Here is a 20,220-nt window from a genome sequence, read left to right on the forward strand (position 1 = left end):
CACGTCAGTACCTTCCCTGTGTGGTCACCCTGCACGTCAGTACCTTCCCTGTGTGGTCACCCAGCACGTCAGTACCTTCCCTGTGTGGTCACCCTGCACGTCAGTACCTTCCCTGTGTGGTCACCCTGCACGTCAGTACCTTCCCTGTGTGGTCACCCAGCACGTCAGTACCTTCCCTGTGTGGTCACCCTGCACGTCAGTACCTTCCCTGTGTGGTCACCCTGCACGTCAGTACTACTACTGTGTGGTCACCCTGCACGTCAGTACCTTCCCTGTGTGGTCACCCTGCACGTCAGTACCTTCCCTGTGTGGTCACCCAGCACGTCAGTACCTTCCCTGTGTGGTCACCCAGCACGTCAGTACCTTCCCTGTGTGGTCACCCTGCACGTCATTACCTTCCCTGTGTGGTCACCCTGCACGTCAGTACCTTCCCTGTGTGGTCACCCTGCACGTCACTACCTTCCCTGTGTGGTCACCCTACACGTCAGTACTACTACTACTGTGTGGTCACCCTACACGTCAGTACTACCACTGTGTGGTCACCCTGCACGTCAGTACCTTCCCTGTGTGGTCACCCTGCACGTCAGTACCTTCCCTGTGTGGTCACCCAGCACGTCAGTACCTTCCCTGTGTGATCACCCTGCACGTCAGTACCTTCCCTGTGTGGTCACCCTGCACGTCACTACCTTCCCTGTGTGGTCACCCAGCACGTCAGTACCTTCCCTGTGTGGTCACCCTGCACGTCAGTACCCCCCCCCCCCATTTTGTCACATGCAAGACAAAAATAAATGTTGCCCCACGACCACCAACAGTTCACTTGACCGAAGTAATAAAACCTTTCGCAATACAGTTATCCTGACCCCTAGTTATGTTTGATTTTGTATATCATATGACATCAAAACATATATATAAATTAGTATACACAGTGTGAGGTACTTTAATTATCGTCAACCACATCATTGAGATATTGCATAGAAACTTTACATTATTAAAGAGGTGAGCAGATCATAAGAATTAATTGACTTGTGTGCGTGTGTGTGTGTGTGTGTGTGTCCCTCCAGGTGTGGGAGCCCTGAGGCCAGGATCACACGTGGCTACTGTCAAGACACGTGTTCCATCTACGTGGTGTATAACGTAGTCACCTGCATCACTGAGTCACTGCTCTCCGTCACCATTATTGGCAGCCTCCTTATTGCCCTCAGGTGAGAACTACAGCATATTGGACCAGGTGAGAACTACAGCATATAAGACCAGGTGAGAACTACAGCATATAAGACCAGGTGAGAACTACAGCATATATGACCAGGTGAGAACTACAGCATATATGACCAGGTGAGAACTACAGCATAAAAGACCAGGTGAGAACTACAGCATATAAGACCAGGTGAGAACTACAGCATATAAGACCAGGTGAGAACTACAGCATATATGACCAGGTGAGAACTACAGCATATATGACCAGGTGAGAACTACAGCATATATGACCAGGTGAGAACTACAGCATATATGACCAGGTGAGAACTACAGCATATATGACCAGGTGAGAACTACAGCATATATGACCAGGTGAGAACTACAGCATATATGACCAGGTGAGAACTACAGCATATAAGACCAGGTGAGAACTACAGCATATATGACCAGGTGAGAACTACAGCATATAAGACCAGGTGAGAACTACAGCATATTGGACCACGTGAGAACTACAGCATATAAGACCAGGTGAGAACTACAGCATATATGACCAGGTGAGAACTACAGCATATATGACCAGGTGAGAACTACAGCATATAAGACCACGTGAGAACTACAGCATATAAGACCAGGTGAGAACTACAGCATATATGACCAGGTGAGAACTACAGCATATATGACCAGGTGAGAACTACAGCATATAAGACCACGTGAGAACTACAGCATATAAGACCAGGTGAGAACTACAGCATATATGACCAGGTGAGAACTACAGCATATATGACCAGGTGAGAACTACAGCATATATGACCAGGTGAGAACTACAGCATATATGACCAGGTGAGAACTACAGCATATATGACCAGGTGAGAACTACAGCATATATGACCAGGTGAGAACTACAGCATATAAGACCAGGTGAGAACTACAGCATATAAGACCAGGTGAGAACTACAGCATATAAGACCAGGTGAGAACTACAGCATATATGACCAGGTGAGAACTACAGTATATATGACCAGGTGAGAACTACAGCATATATGACCAGGTGAGAACTACAGCATATATGACCAGGTGAGAACTACAGCATATATGACCAGGTGAGAACTACAGCATATATGACCAGGTGAGAACTACAGCATATATGACCAGGTGAGAACTACAGCATATATGACCAGGTGAGAACTACAGCATATATGACCAGGTGAGAACTACAGCATATATGACCAGGTGAGAACTACAGTATATATGACCAGGTGAGAACTACAGTATATATGACCAGGTGAGAACTACAGCATATAAGACCAGGTGAGAACTACAGCATATAAGACCAGGTGAGAACTACAGCATATATGACCAGGTGAGAACTACAGCATATATGACCAGGTGAGAACTACAGCATATATGACCAGGTGAGAACTACAGCATATAAGACCAGGTGAGAACTACAGCATATAAGACCAGGTGAGAACTACAGCATATATGACCAGGTGAGAACTACAGCATATATGACCAGGTGAGAACTACAGCATATATGACCAGGTGAGAACTACAGCATATATGACCAGGTGAGAACTACAGCATATATGACCAGGTGAGAACTACAGCATATATGACCAGGTGAGAACTACAGCATATATGACCAGGTGAGAACTACAGCATATATGACCAGGTGAGAACTACAGCATATATGACCAGGTGAGAACTACAGCATATATGACCAGGTGAGAACTACAGCATATATGACCAGGTGAGAACTACAGCATATATGACCAGGTGAGAACTACAGCATATATGACCAGGTGAGAACTACAGCATATATGACCAGGTGAGAACTACAGCATATATGACCAGGTGAGAACTACAGCATATATGACCAGGTGAGAACTACAGCATATATGACCAGGTGAGAACTACAGCATATATGACCAGGTGAGAACTACAGCATATATGACCAGGTGAGAACTACAGCATATATGACCAGGTGAGAACTACAGCATATATGACCAGGTGAGAACTACAGCATATATGACCAGGTGAGAACTACAGCATATATGACCAGGTGAGAACTACAGCATATATGACCAGGTGAGAACTACAGCATATATGACCAGGTGAGAACTACAGCATATATGACCAGGTGAGAACTACAGCATATATGACCAGGTGAGAACTACAGCATATATGACCAGGTGAGAACTACAGCATATATGACCAGGTGAGAACTACAGCATATATGACCAGGTGAGAACTACAGCATATATGACCAGGTGAGAACTACAGCATATATGACCAGGTGAGAACTACAGCATATATGACCAGGTGAGAACTACAGCATATATGACCAGGTGAGAACTACAGCATATATGACCAGGTGAGAACTACAGCATATATGACCAGGTGAGAACTACAGCATATATGACCAGGTGAGAACTACAGCATATATGACCAGGTGAGAACTACAGCATATATGACCAGGTGAGAACTACAGCATATATGACCAGGTGAGAACTACAGCATATATGACCAGGTGAGAACTACAGCATATATGACCAGGTGAGAACTACAGCATATATGACCAGGTGAGAACTACAGCATATATGACCAGGTGAGAACTACAGCATATATGACCAGGTGAGAACTACAGCATATATGACCAGGTGAGAACTACAGCATATATGACCAGGTGAGAACTACAGCATATATGACCAGGTGAGAACTACAGCATATATGACCAGGTGAGAACTACAGCATATATGACCAGGTGAGAACTACAGCATATATGACCAGGTGAGAACTACAGCATATATGACCAGGTGAGAACTACAGCATATATGACCAGGTGAGAACTACAGCATATATGACCAGGTGAGAACTACAGCATATATGACCAGGTGAGAACTACAGCATATATGACCAGGTGAGAACTACAGCATATATGACCAGGTGAGAACTACAGCATATATGACCAGGTGAGAACTACAGCATATATGACCAGGTGAGAACTACAGCATATATGACCAGGTGAGAACTACAGCATATATGACCAGGTGAGAACTACAGGCACATCATGACCAGGTGGGAACTACAGCATATATGACCAGGTGAGAACTACAGCATATATGACCAGGTGAGAACTACAGCATATATGACCAGGTGAGAACTACAGCATATATGACCAGGTGAGAACTACAGCATATATGACCAGGTGAGAACTACAGCATATATGACCAGGTGAGAACTACAGCATATATGACCAGGTGAGAACTACAGCATATATGACCAGGTGAGAACTACAGCATATAAGACCAGGTGAGAACTACAGCATATATGACCAGGTGAGAACTACAGCATATATGACCAGGTGAGAACTACAGCATATAATGACCAGGTGAGAACTACAGCATATATGACCAGGTGAGAACTACAGCATATATGACCAGGTGAGAACTACAGCATATATGACCAGGTGAGAACTACAGCATATATGACCAGGTGAGAACTACAGCATATATGACCAGGTGAGAACTACAGCATATATGACCAGGTGAGAACTACAGCATATATGACCAGGTGAGAACTACAGCATATAAGACCAGGTGAGAACTACAGCATATATGACCAGGTGAGAACTACAGCATATATGACCAGGTGAGAACTACAGCATATAAGACCAGGTGAGAACTACAGCATATATGACCAGGTGAGAACTACAGCATATATGACCAGGTGAGAACTACAGCATATATGACCAGGTGAGAACTACAGCATATATGACCAGGTGAGAACTACAGCATATATGACCAGGTGAGAACTACAGCATATATGACCAGGTGAGAACTACAGCATATAAGACCAGGTGGGAACTACAGGCACATCATGACCAGGTGAGAACTACAGGCACATCATGACCAGGTGAGAACTACAGGCACATCATGACCAGGTGAGAACTACAGGCACATCATGACCAGGTGAGAACTACAGCACATCATGACCAGGTGAGAACTACAGCACATCATACAGTAATCTGTTATACTCTACAAAACATTACCTTAACTGTTGTGTTACAAAAAGTTGTACTTTCTTGACTCGCTTTGATTAACCTTTCATTAGTCTTCTAGTTCTATGTGAAAGTGGAGGTGTAAAACTCTACATTCTTCGCGTGTCTTTTCAAAGATGTTCAAGGTATATAAACATCTATTTTTTCACTAGCAATATGTATTGTCTGTGATTGCCTCTTGATTCTTATCATTTATTGCCCCTGTGTGTAATCTTTCTACGACCAATTTTATCTTAATTCTAATACCCTCTCCCTATCTGGCCCGTTGTTGCTGTGAGGGAGCTTGGTGGGCAGCTGCTGGAGTGTGATGCTCCGTGGGACAGTCCTCTGACTTTTTGTTGCCTTATGGTCCTGCTGCTGTCCTCACGAATTCTGCTGGACGACTTTTCCTTTTCATTATGTTTCTTTTTTTCTCCTCTCTTCTCCTTTCTAACTGTGATTTCCCACCAACCTTTTGCCTGTTTTGATTATTCTTTTGGCCTTCTTTTGTTTTGACGCCCGGGTGTTTGAGGAGGCATACTCTTGCACCCGTAGAACTGTGGTACCCAATGTCTCGAGCGAGGGGACGCTTTTATTGTCAATCTTCTTTTCAGTACTGAACCCGATCTCGACGGGCTGACGGTTCTTAAGGTGGCATTTGTGGGGCGTACACTCACGACGCACCCCTAGGGAGCCCGCCAAAATCGGCAACATGTCTCTTGTTGGGTGTCCTGCCTCTAATTGTGGCTCCGTGGTGGGTGTGGGGGCACATTCGTGAATAAAAGTCTGACCTCTCGTTGTATGTCTAATTATGTTCCTCTTATACCTTCTCAGGCTCGTGGGATGAGTGACCAAACCCCCGAGTCATACCGTGTTGGAAGACCTCTGTAGCCCCAGCTGCATTGAGCCCTGACCTTGCTCTTCCTTTGACCCTCCTGACTACTCCCCTCGGCTCCCCTCCCTCTGTGGTTGGGTCGAGCCACAAGCCCCCAGTGATGACCTCCTCATCTCCTGGCACGGCTCAGTCTCTCATTGTGACTACTGCTCCTTTTAACCCTTCTCTCTCTGGGGGTTCTCAACGCCATCCACGCCATGGCCGCACTTGCTCGATCCCTTCCCATACTGATGCATACCAGGCCTTGTTTGGTCCCGCTTCGTGGGCCAAATACTTTGATTTCCTCCCTCTAGATTTTACACCTCCTGGCGATTTCTCCCTCCATAGGCACCTTGTTGATTCAGCAGATGTCTCTGTTACCTTCAACCCCACTCGTCTTGATACACATGTCGTTGCTGCTCCTTCTCAGGATGCAGCCACTTGCTTGGCCGCCTTATCCTGCCTTGGCGAGACCCCCTGTTTCGGTCTCCAAGAACGCTCAGTTGAATGCCAGTATTGGCACTATTCTCCTCCCACCCCATGCTGCAACCGGTGTTAGGAATATATAGGACTGCCACGAAGATATTCGGCATTTCCACGAATATCCTTTTTGCCCCTTTGTGTCTGGCTCCAGGAGTTGATGCTTGGTGCTCGTCCTGGTCGCTTCCATGGCTATTCCTTTCTCTCCCCCCCCCCCCGGCTTTTGCTGGGGGCCCGTTCCTCTCCTGCTCTCTTGATTTGTTCTGGTGATCCCTTCGTCCCCCTACTTTTTTTGTCCCCTCTCCAGTGTTCTGCTGCACGTGTCTTTGTGCGTAAATGGTACATGGTTTGTTCCATTTACCTTCCCCCAAATATGCCGCTTTCTCTTCCAGATCTTGAAAACCTACTGGACTCCTTGCCCGAGCCTGTACTCCTGCTGGGTGATTTCAGTTGTCGACATACCCTCTGGGGTGATGTTCTGACAAACACCCGGGGTCGCCTTCTCGAACCATTCATCCTCTCTTCTTCTCTGTCTCTTCTGAATTCTGGTGAGCCCACTCGTTTGGACTCTCGGACTCGCACCATTTCCTGTCTTGATCTTTCTCTCTGCTCATCGTCTCTTTACTTGGATATCACGTGGCGAGTTCTTGATGACCTCCATGGCAGTGACCATTTCCACATCCTTGTTACCTTTTTCTCTTTTAACCCTCCCCTCTCCTGCCTTAGCTGGCAGATTACTAAGGCAGACTGGAACCTATTTACCCTCAGTGCTGCTCTCTCTGACCTCTCCATTCTGCCTCTCCCTCGCGCCCTCTTCCTTTTTCATGACACCGTCTTCGACACTGCCCTCTGCTCTATTCCTCGCTCTTCCTCTTGGAGACCACGAAAGTGCATTCCCTGGTGGAATGTGAACTGTGCTCGGGCTGCACGCTATAAGCGTGCAGCCTGGAAGAGACACAGCCGCCGGCAGACGGCTGATTCTTTTCTTTTGTTTCGAAAGGCGAGTGCGGTGGCCTGTAGGGCCATCCATATATCTAAGCAAGAATGTTGGAAGTCTCATGTTTCCACCATTATGTCCGAAACTCCTCTGCTGCAGATCTGGAAGCGTGTCCACAAGATAGCGGGTAAGTTCGTTCTCGGTCGTTCACCTCCGTGGTACTCTTGTGGCGGACCCGTTGCAAGTCACAACCGAACTCGGTTCCCACTTTTCTTCTGTTAGCTCTGGTTCTCATCTTCCTCAATCTTTCCTTCTTCGTAAACCTGTCCTTGAGTCTCGTCCTTTAGATTTCTGCACTCATTTCAGACTTCCCTATAATGATCCCTTCTCTCTCTCTGAATTTCAGTCTGCCCTGGCCCTCTGCGGTTCTACGGCAGCAGGCTTCGATGGCATTCATTATGAGATGCTTTGTCATCTCCCTCCGTGCACGTCTCAGTATTTACCGAGACTGTATTATCTGGTCTGGGAGTCGTTGTCAATCCCTGAGAACTGGCTTGATGCCGTTGTCTTCCCTGTTCGGAAACCAGGGAAGTTGTCACGAGTTGTGTCTGCAAACTCTTTGAACGTATGGTTAACGTTCATCTGATGTGGTTCTTAGAACACTATCACATCCCCTCCCCTCCTCAATATGGTTTTCGCAAGTGCCACAGTGCAACAGATGTCGTGGTGAACTTGGACGTGTACATTCGTACTGCTTTAGCTGCGAAGACCTCCGTTGTTGCTGCCCTTTTTGACCTGCAAAAGGCTTACGACACCACTTGGCGATATCATATTGTCCCAACTTCATTCTTTTGGCCTTCGTGGTAATCTCTGTGGGGAAAAATGCCGGGATTAATATGAGAGGAGAACTACCAGGGACTTCAACTGTACTAAATTAAAAATTACTGTATGTAAAGTTAATTCAACTAAAGTCTCTAGCTAGGGTCGTAAATCCTAGCTCCTCTTTGCCTAATGACAGACTGTGGGCTGTAAGGGGCAGGTGGAGTCCTGGTGAAAGAATGGAGAAGTTGATTGAAGATCCACAGTCCACCTGGAGACAAGTTCCTTGCATCAGCTTGTATTGTTAATACAAGGATAAGATTTAATAATTCAGTTCTATAACTGAACACTGGTTCTGTTTAAATCAAGAATTTAAACATGTACACAGTCAGGCCTAGCACCCTAACTATAACAGCCAATATATTCTTATACAATAAATACAATAATTTAAATTGTAGAAGTATGATATTAAATGACCTTAAATGTGGTCTAAGTACTAAAGATTATATTCAATTAGATAAACTTATATTATAAATTAAAGATAACTAAGCAAGCAATTGTTAACATAATTTATATGTTCAAGTATATATAAATATATTCAATTTATATGAAGAGATTCAGTTACGCTCGACTGGAACTCTTCCCAGACTAAGGACACTCACGAGGTTATGAATCTCACAAGAGTCTGGGGATTCAGAAGAGATTCAATCGCTGCAAGAGTAATGAATACTCACTGAAATATGAGACGTTACCTCACCCTTTAATTACAGACAGACTTATTGGATATACTAAGGTTATAAAAGCATGCAATTTGCCAATTAACACTCTTAAAGTAACTCAATATACTTAGGTCTGAATGCCGGGTGCCGTCTGACAAGTTGCCAGACTGGTTAACTCTCTTGATGAGTTTAGGCATGATATTTTATATCACAGCTTTGCTGTTTATTATTCTGGTAGCATTGCTAATTGATTATGTCCTTAATTGCATTTACAGTAGGCTAAAATAGGTGATGGTGGAGATAGAAACAACGTCACTTTGTGAGTGAGTTCCACTTTACCTACACTCTTATTTAGATAAAGTTCAAGGAATTTTCCTTGTAGATATATTGTCCAGGTACTTCCCTAGTTCTAGAGAGTAATCATTGATGATAAAGATAATTGAATAAGGTCTCCCTTACAAATTAATGTTCGTAAGGCACCGAATGACTTCTTCACTGTTTGGAAACACACACGTTCTGCCTCGGGGTGTGGTGGGCGCTCCCTTCACTCCTGAGTTTGACTCCCCCCTCTCTCTTGAGAGGGGGGAGCTTTCCATGAATATTAATTATTTTTACTGTCTAGACATATGATTGAGATAAGATGTGATTATAATATAATTAGATATAGGATTTAAAAATTATAAGTAGTACTTGCTAGCACTACTGATTCTTATTAAAGATTTGATTTAATTTGTACCAGAAATTGATTGAATTGTTCCAATAGTTTTTTAATTAAGAAATCCTTCTAGAAGATCTAGCTTCTAGATCTTTGAGAAATCATGCACAAAGTCACATAGACAACGAAGAGCCCTATGGTCGTACGTGATCAAGGCATTGTCATGCAGGATCCAAATGTAGGAGAGAGGATATAGTGAATCTGTAGTGATTCCGATATGATTTTGATATGATTTAGAAATAATACATTTCTTAGATAATATAGATATAGTGGGTAAAATTTTCCCACATCTTCCAGAAGGCGAGAACTGGCACAGAGTTCAATACTAAGGACAATAGTAACCATATGTATTCATTTACACTCCATTGGATTGATAATGTAAGTGCAAATTTTGCTTGCCCTTTTGTGCGGCTGTCCGTTGTGGACGAGTGTGTCTGTTAGGAGTCTGTGGGTCATGTGGAGTTAGAGGGTCTGGAGGTCTCTCAGGATCTAACTAGCTGACTCACTGATTCCATGTGGATGAGTTTGTCGAATGTCTTCAGGGAAGTGGTTCCTTTAGACAGGATTTTGACTATTCTCAAAATCCCCTGGTTATCTGGATGGACAGAGACATTTTTACCCAATGGCCAGTCAGCCCTAGGGCCATTACTGTCTACAAAGACAATATCGCCAGGTTGGAGATTAGATATATTATGTGGGACATTGGCCCCATAGTGATGTTCTCATAAAGATGTAAGATATTCTTTTGTCCCAACATCATTCCATTTTTGGATTATGCTGGACAGATGCTTATACCCCTGAACCAACTCGCTCTGACCCACATATGAGGGATCTCTGATCTCATCATCCACTAGAGATGGTACCAGAGTCAGAAGTCTTCCATACATTAGGTGGGCAGGACTTAATGGCTAATGTTGAGTAGGATCATCAGACAAGTATGTCAGCGGCCGGTTATTCACCCTTGATTCTATTTCTGTGATTACTGTCTAGAGTTCTTAAAGATTGAATTTCTAATGGTGTAGAGATTTTCTCAAGGCTCTTTTGACAGTTCCTATTAATCGTTCATAAAATCCTCCTTGCCATGGGGCTCTCGAAGGGATAAATTTTCATCTGCAGTGACGCTGTTCCAGTGTGGAAGTAACTGCAGGATGGGAACAGATTTCCCGTAAACATGCTTCCCTACTACTATATTGCTTCTGTATAATCTACTCCTGACGTCTCGAAAGGATGTAAATGGACCACTCGTTCCTTTGGTAGGGGTGGTGACCCAGGATAGGAGCATGTTCTTGCATCGTACCTTCGGCATATCATGCAATTTTTCAAGATTGATTTGACTGACTGTCTTCCCTGAGGAATTCAATCCTGCTGTCTGATATGTGTGAGTGTGTTTAACACTCCTCCATGGTTGATGATTTGTTGATGTGTATGTAACACAATCAACCTGGTGATCCAATGATTTTTTGGTAAAAGCCATGAAAAGTAAAAGCCACAGTATCTCGATTGATATCTGCGTGTTTAAATCTTCCTCCACAACACAGAATGTTGTGATTTTCTTGGTCTATCCACAGACCGAGATTGTGGATTGTGGATTGTGGATTCCAACTTATGTGGAAAATTTTCATAGTTATACCCATAAGTCTCTTTCTGGGCTTGTCTTACCCAATAGATAAGTTCTTCTGGAAAGATGTATTTTATACCTCTTTTCCTTAGATAATGAAACATGTTTTGTGTTACTTTCATTAATTTGATGAGCGAGGAGTAACGAGTACAATCCAAGACTGATATTTGAGCTTGCTGCCTGGTGGTAGTTATAGTTTGTGTCGTAATGACGTGTGGCTTTTGTTCCGGCCAACTACCATTCACTAACCATCGAGGCCCATGAAACCAAATATCTGCCTTTGCAAACTGTTTAAACGTCATCTCTCTTAATATGAGATCAGCTAGATTATCTTTTATTAGTACATGCAACAATTAAAAGCCTGCAGAAATTACTTTAATTTCTGAGACACGATCTCTTATATATGGTGCCACTAGGGAAGCTGTCCGCTCTTGTCCCATCTCCCGTAAAGGTATTCCTTATTCCGACTTTTACTCAGTTATTCATTCCTCCATCCTTACCCGTTGGCGGGACTGTTGGTCTTCTGTTACTGGTAACAAACTGCATACTCTTAAGAGTAGTGTGTCCTCATGGCCGTCCTCCTACCACCGTAACTGGCGATGGGAAATAGCTCTGGCAAGGTTGCATATTGGCCCATACACGCTTAACTCAGTCACTTAATGGAGCACCACCCTCCTCCTTATTGTCTAAATTGCATTGTCCCTCTTATGGTCGTGCATATCCTTGTTGAATGTCCTGACTTCCAGGACGAGTGTGTTTTCCAACCGTCCCTCGCGGTCGCTTGTCCCTCAATAGAATTCTTGGTGAATCGGATACTTTTGAATATGATACTAGTTCACCTTATGCGTTTCTGTTCTCGTATTGGCATCCTTGGTGATATTTAGCGCCCTCTGATTATTCTGCACATTTGATGGTGCTACATAGCCTTCCCGGTTTGGTTTCTTCTTTTGATAATTACTTACTTAATTTTAATATTCTTTCCACATGTCATGATCTGGAGTACCACGTACTGTAGAAGAAACAACATATCTTCCTCTTTATCAATCTCATTTCTGACAGTAGCTCTTGTTAACTACTTCTTTCACATTAATTTCATTTTTCTTAGCATCTGCTGCTGTCATCTATAATTTATCTCTATACTTATTTACTTCTTTCTCGTTACTATTCTTGAAGAGAGAACTAATTGTTTGACATGTGGTGAATTTCAGATGCGTGGAGGTGAGAGACAAGTCGGCAGCACTTGGCATTAAGAGTACTATAATGTCACTAGCTGCCTTGGTTAGTCCAGTGGTTGCTGGCACTCTTGTGGACTCTGCTTGCTTGGTATGGAAAGAAGAATGTGGCACCCCAACCTCCTGCTCCCTCTACAACACCATTGATTTTGGGTGAGTAATGTAAGGACCTTGAATATACCGTTAGGTGTTATAGATGGATCATTTACACGAAGCAAATTAATCTAGTTATACCCATTAATCAAGTTGTAGTCTCAATAGTGCACTTACCCCACATCTTGCAAGTGACATCATACATGAAGGATGCTTGGGTACTGATTATTTAGTTTTCACCCAGCAATAATTAGGGATCTTATAAACCTATTGGAAGGTTGTATTATATAGGGGAAAAAAGGGTAAGGTAAGACTTAAGATGAACTGTGATTAAACAAAGCTCAATGTCAGCTAATATGAGTCATATGTTACTTAATTGCTTCTCAGCTGACTTGAGTTAAAAATTACCAATATCTCTCATCACTCACAGGCACAGATTCCACGGACTGGCCAGTGTAGTATTTACACTGAGCACCATCTTCACCCTACTTGTCTCCAGACATGTTAGAGACCTTGAACTTCTGGAAGACACTGCACACAGCTTACCCTCGTTCTCCTTCTTCGATACTGGTGCTGGAAGCAGTCCAAGCATCCGCAGAAGTTTTCGCAAAATGTCTAGGTTGGCAACAGGAAGAACCTCCTCAGGAAAATGGAAGGTGCCTACAATGACCAGTCAGTCAGAAGGTGGAGAAATGGACGTCATGCAACGAGAGCATGTGAAAAACGAGGAGGATACAAGTGATGGAGATACACAGCCCACAGTATATTTTGTGAAACCAAATATCTTACCTTCACTTGTGATAAAGACTACAAATGTGTAGTAAATCTTTTATATAAATGACACATAGAACTATAATGAAGACTACGGGTGTAGAGGGAATCCTCCTAGTGAAGCAGTTATGGGTAGAGACGACCAATGTTACTGTTGCAATGACTACAACTTAGTGCACCACAATTTTGTCACTTCCGACCAGTCTCAAAATTATGGTACGACATTAACCTCAGACTTGTGGGCATCACCTCAGTAGATTTGGAGGGTTGCCCAGGTTCAAATCCTGCTGGTTAGGTAAAAACAACTTGATGACCAAACCACAAGTCAGAAAATGGAGAAACTACTTTTCGATCCATCCTGGACCATTATCAAGTCGAGCAGCTCAGACCAAAACATCGTCGTTTCTCCATTTTTTGAAGTGTGGTTTGGTCATCATATTTCGAGCCACGTTATTGTGACTCGTCGTCTGTATAAATCACTGCAAATTTGACATATCAAATCATGAAGATTGATACATACTTCAGGTCTGTTTGGAACCAGGCAAAGGCTGTGTAAATAAATTTTAAGACAAAAAAAAGACAATGCACAATACATGTTACTGTTTAACAGTATTGAAGCAACATGAAGCACATTACAGTGATTACTACTAAGCAAAATATTGTATATGTTTTCCACATGAATGATTGTATTTATTGTAAGTACTTGTGGTTTATTTCAGCTTCTGATCTCTTGGTCTTCAGAGTTGTGTGTGTCTCCAGGAGTTGATGCTTGGTGCTTAACCTGGACGCTCCTGCAACAATTCCTCTCTCTTTCCTTTCCTCCAGCTTTAGCCGTATCTCCTAACTGTACTGCTCGGTTGATCCGGAACACTGTTCCCTGTGCTGCCTAGCCTTACCTTGCGGTTATCTTGCATTGATTTCAAGGATCAACGACCCCGCAGCCCTGTCTCTGACCAGGCCTCCTTGTAGCAAGACTGGTCACCCAGGCTGTTGGACGCGGATGCTCGCAGACTGATTTATCACATACGTCAGGCTGATACATACTTTTAGGGGTACATGTCCCTAGTGACTAACATTTTTTGGGCAGAACTTGATGCAATTTTGTATGCTCTTCATCAACTGATTATCCATCATCAGTGGTTTCTTCGTCATTGTGGTCAACTCTCGCAGTGCTCTCATGGCTCTGGAGTCATTCAATCCTATGCACCCTGTGGTAGTTGAAATCCAATATTGGCAGCTTATCATCTCTAGCAGATTTAAACAGGTTGTTTTGCTGGGTTCCCTCCAATCCCGAAACGCCGCGCATACTAGTGGGTTTACAAGATTGTAAATACAATGCTATGTATTCTCACAAACCCAATGTACCTTCTTGTATATAAATAAATAAATAAATAGTGGTATTTCTTTAAATGAACATGTGAACGCTGCCACTAAGGAGGCTATCCACACTTGCTTTATTTTCCGAAAGGACATTCCTTATTCTGATTTCTACCGTCATTCATTCCTCAATCCGTGACTGTTGGCAGGGTCATTGGTCTTGTGTTACTGGTAACAAACTATGTGCTCTTAACGGTGGTGTGTCCCCTTGGCTTTCCTCCTACCACCGTCAGCAGCGGTGGGAAATGGCTCTGGCAGGGTTGCATATTGGTTATACACGTTTAATTCACAGGCACCTTATGGAACACCACTCTGCTCCTTATTGTCTGAACTGCATTATCCCTCTTACAGTCAAACATTTCCTTGTTGAATGTCCTGATTTTCAAGATATTCGTGTCTTTTGCTTCCCAATTGTCTCTAGGGTGAACAAGTCGACAGGAGGCCTTGTCGAAGACCGGGCCGCGGGGATGTTGAGACCCGAAATTATCGCAAGGTAGTAGTCATTTGTCCCTCGAATCTTCAGTGAATCCGATACCATTGGTATCGTTGCCTTATACACTTGGTCTAGTATTGCATTCTCAGTGATATATATTTTTTTAATATCCTGCAACTTTGATGGCGCTACATAGTCGCCCCGGCTTGGTGCCTTATTTGGTAATTACTTACGTGTAGTTTATTTAGGATCGTCTGGATGCTACGTGATTATTTTGTTATATTTTTGGGTTATCTGATGTAGGCAAAGAATACTGTTAGCAACAATTCAATAAAATCACATTCTAATGCAAGAATAGCAGGTTTAAAAGTGATTTGGAGGTTCAGTGTGTTTTATCTGTCATTGTTAATACACACAGAGAAAGCACAGACGGATTAAAATTAATTGTTATGCTGGAAACCAAACTGGAACTTGATGGGGAGACATAACCCTTAATAATGAAACTTTCTGCTAAGGATTCTATATTAATGGTATAAAGTGCTTTTCTCTGACAAGGTTCCCTTGATGCTTTAGGGAGTTACCAATGATACCACCAGAGAGAGAGATAAAGGGGGGGGGGGGGCCCTGTCATTATATTCAACACTGGATTTTTTTTTAAGTGGGTGAATAATTTGTAAATAAGCAACAGTAGAAATCTAAATATAAATGTTGGTATATGAAGAGTAAATGACTTAACAGTGAAGTGTCACTTTTTCTCTTTACAAATAACATGTGGATTAATGATTGGGGGTTTACAGACACATCAGCTACTAGGTGAGTTAATGCTTATATTATAGAGTATAACCTATGTTGTGTGTTAATATTGACTAATGTTAGAGATATAAAAGCATCTAATAATAATAATAATAATAATTTTTATTTTGGCAAAGGTACATACATAAAGAGATTTTACAAAGTTTGTTGGATTTATAGATAGAGCTAGTACATACAATGCCTAAAGCCACTATTACGCAAAGCGTTTCGGGCATCTGACTAAACATGCGATGGAGCATAGACTCAAGAGTGCTAGAAGCATGGAAGGTCACCAATGTAAATATCTGGAACCGATACTGTACAAATATTTTGTGTACAAGATTGGTTATGTGAAAAAAAAATATTAAAAAATATTAGTAAAAAATAATATATTTAAATTTTTTTTATTCAAAACTGTACATTGTGCAAAAATGTATGTACAAAAAAATAGAATTCTGAAGAGAGAAGCAATATGGAAGCAATGAAAGACACTGACAGTACATGAACAACAGCATGACTGATGACAACACAATTACTTGGAAAATGACCATAAAGGAACTGTGAGAGTAAAGTGTGTATTGTGAAAGTACTGTACACACTTCACAACCTATATTGAGAAAGTACTGTATACACCTGTCATCTTAATCTAAACTCTTTATTTATTTATTTAATTATATCAAACAAAAAGAGCAGCCAAAATAGCAGACAAAATCTCTTATTTAAACTACGTGGAATCTGCAATAGATCCACTGCTATTAAACATTGTTTTGTGCGCGATGGTAAAATAATAGCTAGGAAGACTGACTCTGGAAAAACTTATGTCATAACCACTGAGGCACACCTCACTTCTTTCCTGGATGACTGTGGGATATCAGCTGAATAACCAGAACATAATTTGTAGTCTCACATACAACCAAAGTGTACTTAAGCTCTGCCTTTCCTTTCCAAAGGTGTTTATTTTTATATTTATTTTTATATTTTTGTTTGTTTGTCATCTTTGCCTGTTTTATACTCTTAATTATTTGTTCTTAGTTAATTCCCTTGTCACTAAACCTAGGGCTTTTTTTTACCCTGTTAATTAACCATTACTAAGCTAATTATCTTAAAGATCATTTTTTTTATGATTATTATTTTTCTTATTATTTTTTATTTTACATTTATATTGTCAGTCTCTACTGATTTTTTGTTTTTTTATTTTATGTAACTTCTGTGTCCTCCCTGGCTATCTATTGGAGCTTTATTTTACTTCTAAATTGTTACTATTTTATTGTATTTGCTTTTATTCTTGTGTTTTGCTTTATCGTGTATCTTGTATCGTGATCCCTCTGCATCCTATGCACACTGATATTGATCCTGATCAAAATCTTCTGTCTCATATCTACACCAACCAGCACATTGATCATCATTATTGCAAGTATTTCACAGCACACCAGGCTAAAAACAAACTCCAAAATAGCACCTATCTATCAGTTTATAACCAAAATGTTAGATCACTTGGTAAACATTTTGACGATTTAAATGCATTACTCACAGCAATAGGTACTAACCTATCGTTCATTATTTTAACAGAAACTTGGCTAAATAAAGACTATACCCAACTCTACAACTTAGCTGGTTATAAAGCCATTCATAACTGTAGGCCTAATAAAAAAGGTGGTGGCACAGCTATATATTACCGAGATACATTTATCTGCAACAGTGTTATTAGTGACAGAGATGACTACTGTGAATATAGTTTTGCTCAGTTTACAATTAAATCCCTTAAATCCTCTTTGACTATTGGAGCCATCTATAGATTTCCCAATACTAACATAGCTTCTTTCTCAGACAACCTAAGGAATCTTATTATAAACAACAATCTCAACAAAAACCACATCATTCTGGGAGGAGACTTTAATATTGACCTGGGTCAACAAAACTGCTCTCAAGTTGACTATTTCCTTAACAGCATGAACTCCTGTATGCTAATCCCCACAATCACCAAACCTACCCGAGTCACTCAAACATCAGCCACTACCTTGGACCACATATGGACAAACATAACAGCTCCCCTTGTATCTGGTATAATCTACGACAGAACAACTGACCACTATCCTACCTTTCTCATAGCGAACATGGACATAACACCACCAAAAAGCAAGAAACTTTCATTTAGGCTACACAGTGAATCAGCTTTAGACAATCTTACAGAGGCACTTTACAATATTAACTGGGATTCTGAATTCAATAATACCCATGATATAAATTCATTAGCTAACCTCTTCATCTCCAAAACTCTAAGCCTCTACAACCTTCATTGTCCCCTTCTTACCAAGCAAGTAACTGACAAAAGATTAAACAATCCATGGCTCACAAGTGGCATTCTCAACTCAATCAACAAGAAACATGAATATGAAAAGAAAGTTAGGATTGGCCTAGTTTCAAAGGAAGTAGCTAAAAGGTACTCATCAATGCTTACCAGTATCATAAGAAAGGCAAAACTTGCATATTATGTGAATAGATTCAATGAAGCAAAAGGCAACATGAAAAGCACTTGGAAAACTATCTCTAGTATCCTAGGAACTAAACAACACTCACATAACCAAATAAAACTCTACAAGGATGGGGATATACCGTCAACTGATTTAGAAATGGCAAATGAATTTAATAGTTTCTTTTCATCGGTTGGTGCTAATCTTGCCAGTAAAATCCCACAGACTCAGACACATATTAACACATATCTCTCAGGCAGCTATCCAAACTCTCTTCTCCTCTCACCAATCAGCCCGGCAGATGTTGTGTCCATCATACATTCTCTAAAAACCAAGGCAGGGAACACCAGTGAAATTCCGTCCATTGTGTACAAGAGAGCCTCCCATGCCCTTGCCCCACCCATAGCACTACTGTTCAACAAATCTATAGAGTATCACACCTTCCCTGATATCCTCAAAAAAGCAAGAGTAACGCCAGTCCATAAAGGAGGCAATCCGGCGGACATAAACAATTATAGACCAATATCAAATCTACCCACTCTATCAAAAATATTTGAAAAAATTATTTACAAACAGCTCTATTCCTACCTCGTAAAATTCGACATACTCAGCCCCTGCCAGTTTGGCTTCCGGTCCCAAAAGAGCACCAATGATGCAATCATTAGTCTCCTTGACATTATCTACTCAGCCCTTGACAAAAATGAGTTTCCGATTGGACTCTTCATTGACCTAAGAAAAGCCTTTGATACTGTTAATCACAACTACCTCTTACTTAAACTCCAGCATTATGGAATCCGAGGCCTTGCCCTTGACTACATCCGATCCTATCTTAGTGACAGACACCAATATGTAACCATCAATGATACAACTTCTTCCACTCTACCAATTACCGTTGGAGTGCCACAGGGCAGCATCTTAGGACCTCTTCTATTTCTTATATATATAAACGATCTGCCTAATGTCTCTAATATTCTCAAACCTATATTGTTTGCTGACGATACTACCCTTATCTACTCAAACCTCAACCCACATACACTAAACAATGTTGTGAATAATGAATTAAAAAAAGTCCACTTATGGATGTCAACGAACAAACTAACATTAAACATCGAAAAGACTTACTACATCTTATTTGGAAGCAAATCATCAAATGCAATTCAGCTACAGATAGACAACATTAACATCAGTAATAAAAATGATGGCAAGTTTCTTGGCCTATTCCTAGACAAGAGACTCAATTTCAGCACCCACATTCAACACATAACTAAGAAAGTAATAATAATAATAATAATAATTTTTTATTTAGGCAAAGGTACATACATAAAGAGATTTTACAAAGTTTGTTGGCTTTATAGATAGGAGCTAGTACATACAATGCCTAAAGCCACTATTACGCAAAGCGTTTCGGGCAGGAAAAAACACTACTGACTAAAGCTTAAAACTAATGGGTAAAAAGAAAAAAATGCGTTGAGTACAAATAAAAATAGAGGTAAAAGAGGGGGGAACATTGTTGAAAAAACAGCACAAATACAATTACAAATTATTACAGAAAATTACATTAAAACAGCGTTGATTTGTAAAACAAAAAAAAAACAAAAAAACATACATGGGTTGACAATAGAGAGGTAAGGTAGGTTACAGGGAATTTATTAGGTA

At 41.5% G+C, this 20,220-nt stretch overlaps 1 protein-coding gene across 1 annotated transcript in view; it reads left to right on the top strand.

The window, feature by feature from the left end:
* The window catches only part of LOC123754683 (solute carrier organic anion transporter family member 2B1), a 104,383-nt gene extending 87,918 nt beyond the window's left edge, over positions 1-16,465 (top strand). Inside the window, exons 10-12 of the mRNA XM_069326663.1 lie at positions 1,062-1,202; positions 12,604-12,780; positions 13,151-16,465. Coding sequence (XP_069182764.1) covers positions 1,062-1,202; positions 12,604-12,780; positions 13,151-13,541 — 709 coding nt within the window. The 3' untranslated portion in view covers positions 13,542-16,465. The remainder of the gene's footprint in view (positions 1-1,061; positions 1,203-12,603; positions 12,781-13,150) is intronic.
* Positions 16,466-20,220: the final 3,755 nt, after the last annotated feature.

The sequence above is a fragment of the Procambarus clarkii genome, chromosome 18, assembly GCF_040958095.1.
Source record: "Procambarus clarkii isolate CNS0578487 chromosome 18, FALCON_Pclarkii_2.0, whole genome shotgun sequence".
NCBI classification, from domain to species: domain Eukaryota; kingdom Metazoa; phylum Arthropoda; class Malacostraca; order Decapoda; family Cambaridae; genus Procambarus; species Procambarus clarkii.